Source organism: Pinus tabuliformis, chromosome X (assembly GCF_031772625.1).
Source record: "Pinus tabuliformis cultivar Carrire ecotype Pingquan chromosome X, CPIR1, whole genome shotgun sequence".
Taxonomy (NCBI): Eukaryota; Viridiplantae; Streptophyta; class Pinopsida; order Pinales; family Pinaceae; genus Pinus; species Pinus tabuliformis.
In genome coordinates, this window is record NC_142308.1 from 1412057520 (window position 1) to 1412070855 (window position 13336).

The 13336-nt window shown below is 33.3% G+C and overlaps 1 protein-coding gene across 1 annotated transcript; it reads left to right on the top strand.

Annotated features, from left to right (window-relative positions):
• The first annotated feature begins 757 nt into the window (after positions 1 to 757).
• LOC149145321 (aspartic proteinase nepenthesin-1-like) lies at positions 758 to 1960 on the top strand. Its single transcript, XM_089452415.1, has one exon. It carries the CDS (start codon positions 758 to 760, stop codon positions 1958 to 1960), a length of 1203 nt encoding a protein of 400 aa, XP_089308541.1.
• The last annotated feature ends 11376 nt before the right edge of the window (positions 1961 to 13336 follow it).

A 13336-nucleotide genomic window follows, 5' to 3' on the forward strand; every position in this document is an offset into this window, starting at 1 on the left:
AAGAAAAGTCTATTATTATGTTGTAGTGTAAAAGAGATCAATATTTTTGACTTAAATTGTAGTTAAGTTCTTCAAACACCGTAGTGCCAGCAAACTGTATTGTGTTTTTAGCTCAAATCTATTATGTTATAATTGAGAATTTGAAATGTTTTAAAATTTTTAATTACATGTAATACCATTGGTTCAATATCAATGCGATAAGCCATCAATACCAAATGCTGAAACCATAAACCACTCATACCAAGTGCTTGAAACCATCATTATTGATAAAATCCAAAACCTTTTAAAAATTTTAACTACCTGCTTAATACCATGGGCCACCAATATCAGAAAACTACCCCTATTAGCCTACAACCTTGACTCAACCACCAATATCAAATATCAGAAACTACAACTATTAACCAAGAACCTTGCCTCTTTCACTGTATCATGATTTACCTAACAATTTGGAATCTCTATTTATATTTCTCTAGCGGTTACATTCTCATAAACCATCAATATTAAATGCCCAAAACCATCACTATTAACTTAACCAGCTTGACTCTTTCACCGAATCAAGTTTACCTAATTCTCCCAAATTTCTATTAATATTCAATATTCCCTGGGCATTTCATTTCCATTCTTCACTGTGATATGGTTTTTCAGTTTTCTGAGCATGATGTCTTCCAAGCATAGGTTCATGTTCTTCATCCTCCTGGCACTTCAACTCTCTGCAATATTGTCAGGAGAGAATGATCATAACATCAATGGAGTATCCATGACTCTTCACACGAAGATGAAGAGAATGTATAGCGAGAAAATCAATATGGAAGAGCCTCTCAACTATCCCAGCGACTTCATTGAGTATTACATCAAACTATCTGTGGGTACTCCTCCGCAGGATCTTTTGCTCATGATGGATACGGGCAGTAACGTGGTGTGGGCACCCTGCACCACAAGTTATACATGTAACAACTGCCATGGATACAGCACGGTTTTTCTTCCCAGCAAGTCATCATCAGCTCTGCCAGTAAAGTGTGCAGATACAAACTGCAAAGACTTGTGCGGGGAGGCGAGGTGCTTCGGAAGAACCAGCAACTGCTCGGGGGACTGTCCGGGTTATGCGCTTCAGTATGTGTCGGGAAACACGACGGGGAATCTACTGACAGAGACCATAACTTTGTCATTCGAAGGAGGAGAAAGACGAGAAATAGAGAACTTCAGAGTGGGATGTTCGGTGGTTTCATCCGGGTTTTCTGGTATTGCAGGATTTGGCAGAGGAGGACTGTCTATGCCTTCCCAGCTTGGTCCTCTTTTTGGTGATAAATTTGCGTATTGCCTTGACGATCTAAATAATAGCAGCAAGATAGTGTTGGGTGACATGGCGCTCCGCAAGGACATCCCTTTGACTTACACTTCCTTTCTGAATAAGTCCGAAGCACCTTCTTTTAGGCCGTACAGTGATTACTATTACCTTGTACTCGAAGGAGTGAGTATTGGCGGAAAACGTTTGGTGCTGCCCTCCAATTTATTGAAATTTGACAGCAATGGCAATGGCGGAACCATAATAGATTCGGGCACTTCTTACACCTTCTTTGCAGAAGCAATGTATAATCAGATTGTAAGTGAGGTTGATTCTCAGATTGGATACAGAAAAGTTGATGTAGATGACGATAGATTATGTTACAATGTTTCAGGGGTGAACGTTATGCATATTCAGTTGCCTCAGTTTGTATTCCATTTCAAGGGTGGCTCAGACATGGTACTGCCTGACGAGAATAGTTTCAATGCGGCCAACGGTGATAATTTTCTTGCGGCCACTTCTGATACAATCTGCATGGTAATAAGGAATGCTGGTTCTGTACCCGATGGACCTGCTGTGGTCCTCGGAAACTTTCAGCAGAACAATTTTTATTTATTGTATGACAGACATAGTAATCGGTTGGGGTTCGCTCAGCAGAACTGCATAACATTTGGATGAGTCATGACAGGTCTGCGGACAGGCCTATGTTTGAACTGTGAATGGCGTATGAATGCTCATCTATGTCTTCTCGAATCAATAAAATGAAAGACTTATAGCAAGGGATTCTTCCTTTACATCAAGCATTTCATGTGTTTTCATGATGTCAAGATTTTCATGTTTTTTCATTACATCAAGCTTTTGATGTTATAGGTAAAATATGACCTAAAAAATTAGCGTGGTTATGTCCGAGTTATAATAGAAGTTATAATAAAAAATATTATCAAACAACTTGAGTAATGAAAATAACAATTATTCATCCATATTATTTAATAACAAATATTACTATTTTTATAATAAATATTATAAATAATAATAATAAAATATGACTATTTTTATAATTAATATTGCAGTTTATATATATTTTCTTGTAAGTTTTGCTGGATTATAACTTCATATGTCTAGCATATTACTTGATCTAAATAATAACTTAACATCTATTATTTAACATCAAGATGTGACTTAACATTCAATGGACTAAAATTTATATATTTAAAACCTAAAGTGTTGTTTTTAATGTAATCTTTATCTTTAATATGATCTGAAATCATTATTGTCTGTAAATCTAATAACCATCCTGCTGCATCCATTTCTTACTGCTGGCCTTCATTGCTAAAGCATGGGATCCAACGTGAGATTGTGAGGATTATCCATATTATATAGTTTAAAACTTATTCTAATATTTACTATGTTTGCCTAGCTCTGCCTCTCCTTCTCTGCCTTGGCCTCGTCCCCCATGTAGGCACCACCCGAAGAAATTATAAAGCGAGCGGGCATCTTTGTTTCGCTGTGATTGATGCAACCGAGAATTGGTGAAGCACGCTCCTCTGAGAGGTTAAGTAATCCAATCTACACTTTATCCAATTACTAAAAAAACTACAAAACCAAATTTGTTAAGGCAGAATCTGCTCTTTACTCGAAATAATAGTCTTTAATGGTCACTTTAAGCTTTAGTTTGACTGTGGTGATTACTTTTGAACTTACCCATAATATACATTTTAAAGTCACGGATAGATCGCATTTAGGTGACACCTAGAAGTCTTTGTTCTTGTTTTATAAATTATTAGTATATATAGCTATTACATATTATTTCTCAGTATTAGTATTATATAAATGGTTAAAAAATTAATACTAACTTTACATATTAACCATGGCTTCACCATAATTAACAAACTAAAAATTTGATACTAACCTAATGATGCAATTACCATAATGCAAAAACCAAAACCAGGCATAAATGAGTATACAGTCAAAATATCATGACATGGAGCTTCGAGAAATAAATAGTCTCCCATACTTGCACTTTCAAAAACTTCCAAAACAACTTTTTCAAAGATGAGATGGGTTGCATAATTAAATTTGAACTCTCAGAGAGGTACAGTAAATGCACGTGAAAATTGACGTGAGATCGCTCAAACATGGAAATGTGTGCAGTCTTCACAACAAATCAAACATATGCAAAGTTTCGATGATCTCATACGTTTCAAACTTTTGAAACAGGTGGCCACTTGTAAAACTTTAAAAATTTGATCAAATCAAACATATCCAAAATTGCCATGACCTCAAACGTTTCAAACTTTTCCCACAGGTGGCCACTCGTAAAACTTAGAAAATTTGATTTCTTAATTTAAGGCCATTATATCCGTGCACCAATTTTGAAAAGAATAATTTAAATAATTTTAGGTCTTCTGATTTCCAATTTTTTAGTATTAAAAATTTTACTTTTCCTATGTTTTTGGATAGATAATACATTCATTGTCATTTGCTTCTTTTATTTTGGATGATAGAAGTATGTTCCAGTATCCATTCCCATGATAGGGAATAAAAGTACTAAATGAAAATATGTAAAGTGTCTACTTAAAATTTTGGACATTTCTATTCATATATAGTTTAGCTCCGTAAATAAACAAGGATATATAATTATATTTAATTTTAATAATTTTAATAAATATATTCTTTTATTACAAATTATATAGAGTAAATTTATATTAATATATTTTAGAAGAAGAATTACATCATTTTAATATAATAGATAAAAAAATAATGAATAACAGTGTATAATAATTATAATGGATAACTATAATGATATTATTTACTTATTTGTAAAAATAAAATATTTTAAATAAATTAATAATATTTTTATATGTAAAAATGTTTGGAATAGTTAATTAGTATGTTTATATAAATCAAGTGGTTGACAAATGTTTATAGGCGTTAGAACACTTATTTCTTAAAAATATATTTCTTAATTATTATTGCACCAATAAATGTTGGTAAAGATGTTTATGTAATGTAGAGATGTTGTAATGTCTTATTAAACATTTTCAATCAATAAAACATAAAAATAAAAATAAAAATAAATGAAAATTAAATTGATTTGAATTAAATTATAATTAATGATTAAACGATCATAAAATCCATAATTCCAGAACTATCAAGCCAACAAATCCCTTGAGATGCAAATCTCTTCTACACTGAAAAGAAATTTGATCCCTTTGGGCCCTTGGTAGATCTAAAGCATTGGTTATTAATAATTACAAAAAGAAATAATATATGAATTAAATATATATACATTTGAAAAATCATATAACAAGTTTTGACACCTAATCATAAGGATTGTGTGAACAACTGTAATTAGTGTAAATAACTAATAGGGAAAATGGAGAGTCATCGGGAGATGAACTGAACAGTCACTCCCTCTTGTATATAATAATGAACAACTTCAATGAATAATACAATTACATTTGAGGAGCTACCTCGTGGTCTGACATGGTATCAGAGTGAGTGCCATTTTTGGGTTCCTTCTCTGCTTTGTAATTCCTCTCTCACAACTGTTGCCCCTCTCTCGCAACTACTGCAGACATTCGGTTTTTTATGTGAGGCAATTGCTCTACAAGCACAGTTGAGGTATCACTCTCTTTGTTTCATAGTGTTAAACATGGGTACGATGAATGAAATTTTTTTATGACTATGTATCGATGTTTTGGACCCTAATCGGGTATTCTTCTCTCTTCATACATTTTATTTATAAATCAAAGTCAATTAGTGTTAAGCATTAATACTGAGTTTAACCGCTAAACCTTTTATTAAGTGTCTTTATTAAAATATGAATTAAGCACGTGGGTAGTATTTGGCAAGTGGTAAGAGGTATCTCACGCGCCCTAAAGGATGAAAATGGTATTCCTAAATTTCACGCGATTAACCTTAGTGGGCCACATGTAGCACAAGAAAACCACTTTTCTCACGCGCTCTCGATTTGTTATGCATCGAGCAAGATTTCACACGAGATTACATGATAGCCGTTGGATCAAGCGAGATTGATCGACTGTGGAGATTGGCCAAGCTAGTTAGCAAGTGGGTGACGTGATAGCCATTTGATTAGATGGGTGAGATCTAATGGTGATCGCGTCAGAAGATGCATGTGAGTTAATTTAAATTTCAGACATGATAAGGTTATAAACTGGGCTATTAATTCCTTTTGGCTTTGTTATGAGATTGTGCGACAGTCGTTCAATTGGACGGGTCCCATCGAAGGTGGAGATTGTCCGGGCTAGTTATTGAGCGGACGACACGATATCCGTTGGATCTAGAGAAGTGAGATCAATGACGTGGATTGAAGCGCTTGATAAAAGGAGAAGTCAACAATGGACTGACAGTGGTTGGTGAGATAAGCAGGACCCTCAAGGGGAATATCCATGTATAGAACCTAATTTAACCGTAGCTGATTGGTTACAAAGTTAACTAGTAGTTGAATTATAGACTATCACCTCATTTTTTTCAACCTTCTACGTCATTTTTTTACCAGTAGAAGAGCGATTTTTTTACACAGTACATTTTTAAAATGCACTCATTGATATCTATTGTGGGAGTGGTTCTCACTGGGAAGGTGAACTATCCAGAATCGTCACGGAAAATCAAATACACTCTCATTTATAATGATTTGTGGAAAGGAGTTTGTGTTGGAGACAGATATAAAGTGCCAGAACAACCTACCTCACACAAGAAATTCACCATTTGGGAAAATAATAATAGCAAGGCTTATGCATTGATTGCAGCATCAGTAAATGAAGAGGTGAGTCGCCATATTTCACCATTTTCAAATGCTTTCGAAGCTTTACAAAAATTGAAGGACCTCTATGACTCACACTCTGCACTTGAAGTTGTTCAAATCATGATTAAATTGTTCACCCTTGAATTACAAAATGATGATCCTCTTGCTTTTGCATCAGAAGTAAAATCTATTATGCGTGATATCAAAGTCACTAATGTTGAACTCGACATTCCTCTAATAGCTTTTCTCAAGGCACTTTATCCCACTTACTCAAATTATCTTGAGTCATTGCAAGAAAATGGAAACCTCAAAGTTATTACCTTTGACTCCCTTGTAAAAAAAATTGTTGAAAGAGAGAAAGCTTTTTGGAAGAAGATATTTCCTCAGTCTTCTAAAGAGGTTGTGTGCCTTGCACATAGAGAGAATAATTTTGCTCAAGATTCTTCGAGAGGAAGAGGTGGTTGAAGAGAAAGAGGAAGATATTTCAGAGGCAGGGGGGCAGACACTCTCAAGGAGAAAGGTAAGATTTGCACTGCATACGCTACAAAAGAGATGGATCACATGATGCATCCGTATGCAAGTTGCCTTGGGATAGAATTGATCATGAAAGAAACCAACGCAAAGGTAAAACTAATGACAAAGAGAAAGGTAAAGCACATGAATCCGCTCACTATGTTGTGGCACACTGTAATAATGGAGTAAATGAAGACTTATTTAATGCTTCACTTGCTTCTTAGAAAAATGATTGGTTGCTTGATTCAAGAGAAAATTGCCACATGACTTTTAGAAGAGATTGTTTTGAAGAATTTACCAACAATGTTGATGGAGAAGCATACTTTGTAGACAAATCAAAATGAAAGCCATCAGGACTTGGTACAATCAGGCTTAAATTGCCTCTTCATCCATACTTTCTTCTGCATCATGTTTTATATCTCCCACAGCTGATGAGAAACTTGATGTCCTTGGTCCACATCTACTAGTAAGGACACTCCATTCATATGTTTGATGGTAAGCTTGAGGTGAGAAAAGCATCAGATCACTCACTTGTCATGACGGGGATAGAAGAAGAAAGGATTCTCAAGCTGCAGGGTACCTCTACTCATGCAGAAAACTTCTCATACAATTCTCATTATGAAGAAGGTACATTTCAATCAATTTTATTATGGCATGCTAAATTTGGACACTTGAACTATGAAAACCTCCGCTTGTTGAAGAAAAATGGTGTTACTGGTTTGCCTACAATTCCTACGAAGCTTAAGCAATGTTAATATTGCATTCTAGGAAAGCATAGCAAACAATATTTTCATGATTCACATTCCAGAACACATAGAAAACTTGAACTCATTCATTAAAATTTATGTGGTCCAATGCCTATTCCTTCTGTAAATGGAAATAAATATATGATGACATTTATTTATGATTACACCAGAATGTGTTGGGTTTATTTATTGAAAAATAAATCTGATGCTTTTCAAACATTCAAGAACTTTCATACATGGATTGAAAATGATGCACAATTTCATATTGGCTCCACTCATAATGGAAAAGAATACACTTCAAATGAATTTGAAAACTATATTTGCCAACATGGGATCAAACATCAAACAAATGTGCCTTATAATCCCCAACAAAATGGAGTAGTTGAAAGAATGAATAAGACAATCTTAAATATGGTGCACTCCATGATGTTTTTCAAAAATGTTAAAATAATGTTTTGGGTTGATGCATTTCTATGTGCTATATATATAAAAAATAGATGTCCATCTAATGCTATTAGAAACAAGACTCCAAATGAAATGTGGTATGGACACATTCCCTTGGTAAAGCATCTTAAAGTCTTTGGTTCCACATTTTATGCCTGGATACCAAATATACATAGAAACAAACATGGTGTAAGAAGTCGTAAGTCTATATTCCTAGGGTATTTAAACACCTCCAAAGCATACCGTCTCTATGATGAAGCCAATACAAATTTTGTTGTATCTAGAGATGTAATCTTTCTTGAATCATCCAAAACTGACAATGTTGTTGAGCAGAAACTTGATCGCTTTCATAGATTCACAAATGTAAAATCATTTCACGAATTTAATAATGAGATTCCACATATTGAAGGGGGGATTCCTTTACGAGATCAACATGTGGAATGTTCTTTTGAAGCACTCTCTCCCTCGCATGAAACTCCAACAACAGATGATACTTTGAGTGATGTGATTGAAAGAATTGGGATACTCAATCTTGATTCAGTCCCAACTCAATCAATGGAGCAGCCTGGACCATCTCAGAAAGGTTCCACTGAGTGGCTCACAAACACACTTGAAAGTGTTCATCCTGATGAGGTTGGAAAGAAAGGAACTAGAAATTCACCCCGACAAAATGGAAGTGATGTAGATGACTCCGATTCACCTGTTGATATGGATGTTTCTTATGATTGTGAATTGAATTTGTCTACAGATTTTGAACCAACTTCCTTCAAAGAAGTTAATTCTCATGATGAATTGAAAGAAGTAATGCAAAAGGAGTATGATGCCTTGATAAAGAATGGAACTTGGAAGCTAATTGATCCTCCATTAGGAACCAAACCAATTGGCTACAAGTGGGTCTACAAGAACAAGTATAAAGTTAATGGCTCACTTGCCAAGCACAAAGCCAGGTTTGTGGTAAAAAAATTTGCACAGAGGGAAGGGGTTGATTATGAGGAAAAAATTTTCCCCACAACAAAATGGGCTACCATTGAGACACTGTTTGACCTAGCAGCTAAGAATAGTTGGAAAGTCCATCAAATGGATGTAAAAACTACGTTCTTGAATGGAGATCTAAAAGAGAATGTTTTTATATCCGAGTCTGAAGTATTTTTTCTAAAACGACATGAACATAAAGTATACAAACTTGTGAAATCCTTGTATGGCCTCAAACAAGTACCATGAGCCTAGTATGAAAAAATAACTGAGCATCTTCTGAAACTTAATTTCAAACATTATGATATTGATGATGCAACTTTGTTTGTCAAGAAGGTTGGAAAAACAGTTGTATATCTTGTGGCATATGTAGATGATATTTTGATGACAGGGAACAATAAGAGCTACATTGCATCCATAAAGAAGGAATTGAGGATAGGTTTTGAAATGATTGATTTGGGCTATTTTCATTACTATCTTGGTATTGAAGTAACTCAACATCCGAAGTCCATATTCCTTTCTCAAAAGAAGTACATTGGAGATCTGTTGAACAGGTTTGGCATGACTGAATGCAATCCACTGACTACTCCAATGGAACAAACTTTAAAGCTCACATCCATTGAAGGAAAAGAATTTGAAAATGCAACAAAGTATAGACAGCTTGTAGGAAGTCTCAACTACCTAACTACTACCAGACCAGACATTTTCTTTGCTATTGGAACCCTCTCCAGGTCAAAAGCCTTGTGAGGGACATTGGTTCGCTGCAAAAAGAGTTCTAAAGTACTTGAAGGGAACTTAAGACTTTGAAATCAAGTATACACAGGTGGGCAACTTCAGCTTGATTGGATACTCTGATTCGGACTTCAATGGAGACAAAGAAATTGGGGTATCTACTTCAAGTTATTCTATGAGTCTTGGATCAGGAGCTGTCTCCTAGAGACCATGCAAGGAATCAGTTTTAGTAGATTTAAAACAAGTGCAATCGACTCCACTCAGGATTGACAATACCTTGACATTAAAATTGGCCAAGAACCCAAAGTTCCATGATTGAAAGAAGCACATCAATACAAAATATCATCTAATTTGACATCATGTTGAGGCCAAAACAATCCATGTTCGCCATTGTTCAACTAATGAGCAGATTGCAGACATCTTCACCAAAGCGCTTGGAAGAAAAAAACTTGAAAGATTCAGAACGATGCTTGGACTCACCAACAACACTTCAGATTAAGGGGGAGAATGTTGACACCTAATCATAAGGATTAGGTGAACAATTGTAATTAGTGTAAATAAATAATAGAGAAAATGGAGAGTCATCGGGAGATGAACTGAATAGTCACTCCCTCTTGTATATAATAATGAACAACCTGAATGAATAATACAATTACATTTGAGGAGTTACCTCCTCGTTTGGCAACAAGATTCTTACGCATTGATATTCACCAATTTTTTTTTACAATACCATGAGTTATCAATACCACATTCCCGGAATCAATAATTATTAGGTTGATGGTAGGGATTTAACCTCCATGGAAAATGTTAGAAGATTCTTAATAGTATTCATAAATCAAAGGTTGAGATTTATCTCCAAAATAGTTATGAACATGAGTTATATTTTTTTTAAGCATGTGGTACTAGTAAGTCATGGTAATAGCCTATGGTGTTCTAACAAACCTTATATCTATTTTAAAATGAATTTCAATGTAATTTCCTCTCAACATTTTGACTCAGTGAAAATAAAAACACCCCTATTTTAAAATAAAAATAACTTCAAAATAAAACAAAAGAAAAAAAAATCTTACGTTGTTATTATTATTATTTTTAATAATTTAATATAACTAGTGATATTGACCCATGGTATTCATATGGCATATAACATATTTATGGAGAAAATTTAAACTAGCCTAGATCCATCTAAACTCTCGATCAAATCCCTTGAGATTGAAACCTCTTTTAGAGGGAAAGGAGATTGATTTGATCCCTCTCCATGCTTAGTAGATCCAAAGTTAAGATGAATCTAGGATGGTTTATATAATAATAATAATATATTATTTCAATTTAATTTTATAATTTATAATTAATTTGAAAAGTAAAAAGCATGTAACTACCTTTGAAATAAAACAACATTCTATCTTGCCTACTACTAAAAATATTCTATGGATATTTTATACAAGTTAAATACTTATCATATACCTATTAATTATTGATATCTAAATTGAAATTTTGTAAACCCTATTTCAAAATAGACATACCTATGGACGTAATTAAATTGAAAATAAATAAAAATTCATAACTAACTTTGAATAAATCTCAACCCTCTATCTTTACTACTATTACAAATATTTTGTGAATATTTGGTAGAGGTTAAATTTTTGGAAATCTTACTCCAAAATAAACACACATATTAGTGTAATTTATAGAAAATTTTGTGCATTATATATATAAAGAAGGAATATATATATATATGTGTGTGTGTGTGTGTGTGTGTGTGTGTGTGTGTGTGTGTGTGTGTGTGTGTGTGTGTGTGTGTGTGTGTGTGTCGTCTAACAATAATGTAATTCCAAGGGAGATTGTGATTTGTTATTATTTATAATACACTTTTGAATGCATAAATGGATTCAACAATGTGAAAAAATCCTAAAACAATGGATCTTTGCAAATTAAACAATATATGGTGGGAGATTTGAAATCCACTTTTTTAATTTCCATCGCGCATTATGTTTTAATATTTTTATTGAAATGACACTTTTACATGACACTATAACATTTCCTTCATGTCACCTTTAGCATAATAATAATTAAAGTTTCATATGAGATGAGTTATGGTTTTTTGGGCATGTAGTATTCATAAACTATAGTTTCGGCCCATGGTATTGTAACAAAACTTATTTTCAATCGACATGGTAAAGTCGGGGCTAACCTTCATGATAAAAAAATTTCTTACAATTCCTTTTTAAACGTTTATATGTTTAACTTATATATTAGTTATTTTTAATAATAATAATAATAATATAGTTAATTTTTAGGGTTTTTTAAATTTTTTATGGTTTAACAATGTGAGCTGCATCATGAAGTAAGTATTTTGAGGCTTATTGATTTCTATAGACATTTACTAGATATTATTTTCATATTAAAAATTAAAAGAATTACACATCTCCCCCTTATTACTCTTGCTGGGAAGTATTTTTTATTTATTTATTACAGTTAATTACTTCTTCACTTTGGGCCTTGAAATATTTTATCATGGTGAACATGAAAGCAATTTTTTTCTACTAACTTTCCTTATATATACATATATAACAACAAAGATCCATCTTAACTCCGGTTCTATTAAGAGTTGACAGGGATTAGATCTCTTAAGATGTAAACTTCTTTTTTAGTATAAAACTTGAAGAAATATTTGCATTGAGAGAGTTTGCACCTCAAGAAATTTGATTCTTATAAGTGCTTGTTAGATTAAGTGTTATGAGTGTGAATAATATCTATATATATATATATATATATATATATATATATATATATATATATATATATATAGAGAGAGAGAGAGAGAGAGAGAGAGAGAGAGAGAGAGAGAGAGAGAGAGAGAGAGATTCTAATTTTTTTATTGATCTCACAATTAAATGTTTATAGATATTTATGGACACTGTAACTTAAATTTTCCCTTATTGGGTTGTGGAGCCCCTATCAACATAATCAAAATATTTTTGTTGTGGTTTTACTCATTGGAAACAAGACCAAGGGAAAAGGTTAATGGTATTTGTCCCAAATTTCCATATTCTAATTGGAATATAGAAAAAGGTCTATTGAACAAAACTTCATTATGAAAAGCATTATGCCACAGTACTAGTAAATTATATGTGAAAATATTAATATTGCATAGAAAATCTCGGTTGAATTAAGGTGTGGAATATTGATTTTTGTAGAGATACTCCTAAATGCAAATTAGTTCTTCCAGTTCTTCCACCCCAGTAAGGTCTCTCAATATATGTTTATTAGATTGATAAGTCTCGGTGTCTAGTCCTCCCATAGGTTAATTCATGCTTGTTAAAATATGAAGGTGAATGTGATTACATTCCAAGTTAGCTAGAAGGTCAGCTACCTTATTGCATGTTCTCTTGGAGTGAGAAACAATAATGAATGGAATCATATGGATCAGATGAGTAATATGTGATATATTTTTCCAATCTCTAACTATGTGAATTTGTTTTTCTAGAGAAGCTCCATTGATCAGTTTCTTTACTCCTGAGATGATTAGCTAGGAATGACCTGCCACAATCAGCTAGTAGAGGCGTTATAATGATGCAAGAATAAGGCTAGTCTTAAAATATACAAATTTAATTATGTTCTTACTTGAATTTCCCATACTATCTGTGAATAGAAACACTAGTTTCCCATAGTTTTCATACAATATTCCTCCAAGACAAAAGGAATGTGAATTTCCTTTAGATACCTTGTCAAAATTAAATTTAAGTAGTCCAAGAGGTCATAGGACTAGAATATGGGCTTCTTGGAGATAAAGTATTGATAGAAAGAGATGGAAACAACTGAAGATTATGTAAAATTGTGGTATCTAATGTGACACCCTCCTCCCACATTTACCCAAGATAA

Bases quoted from the DNA above. Each gene is read 5' to 3' on its own strand.
- LOC149145321 (XM_089452415.1), top strand. From the start codon at position 758: ATGACTCTTCACACGAAGATGAAGAGAATGTATAGCGAGAAAATCAAT.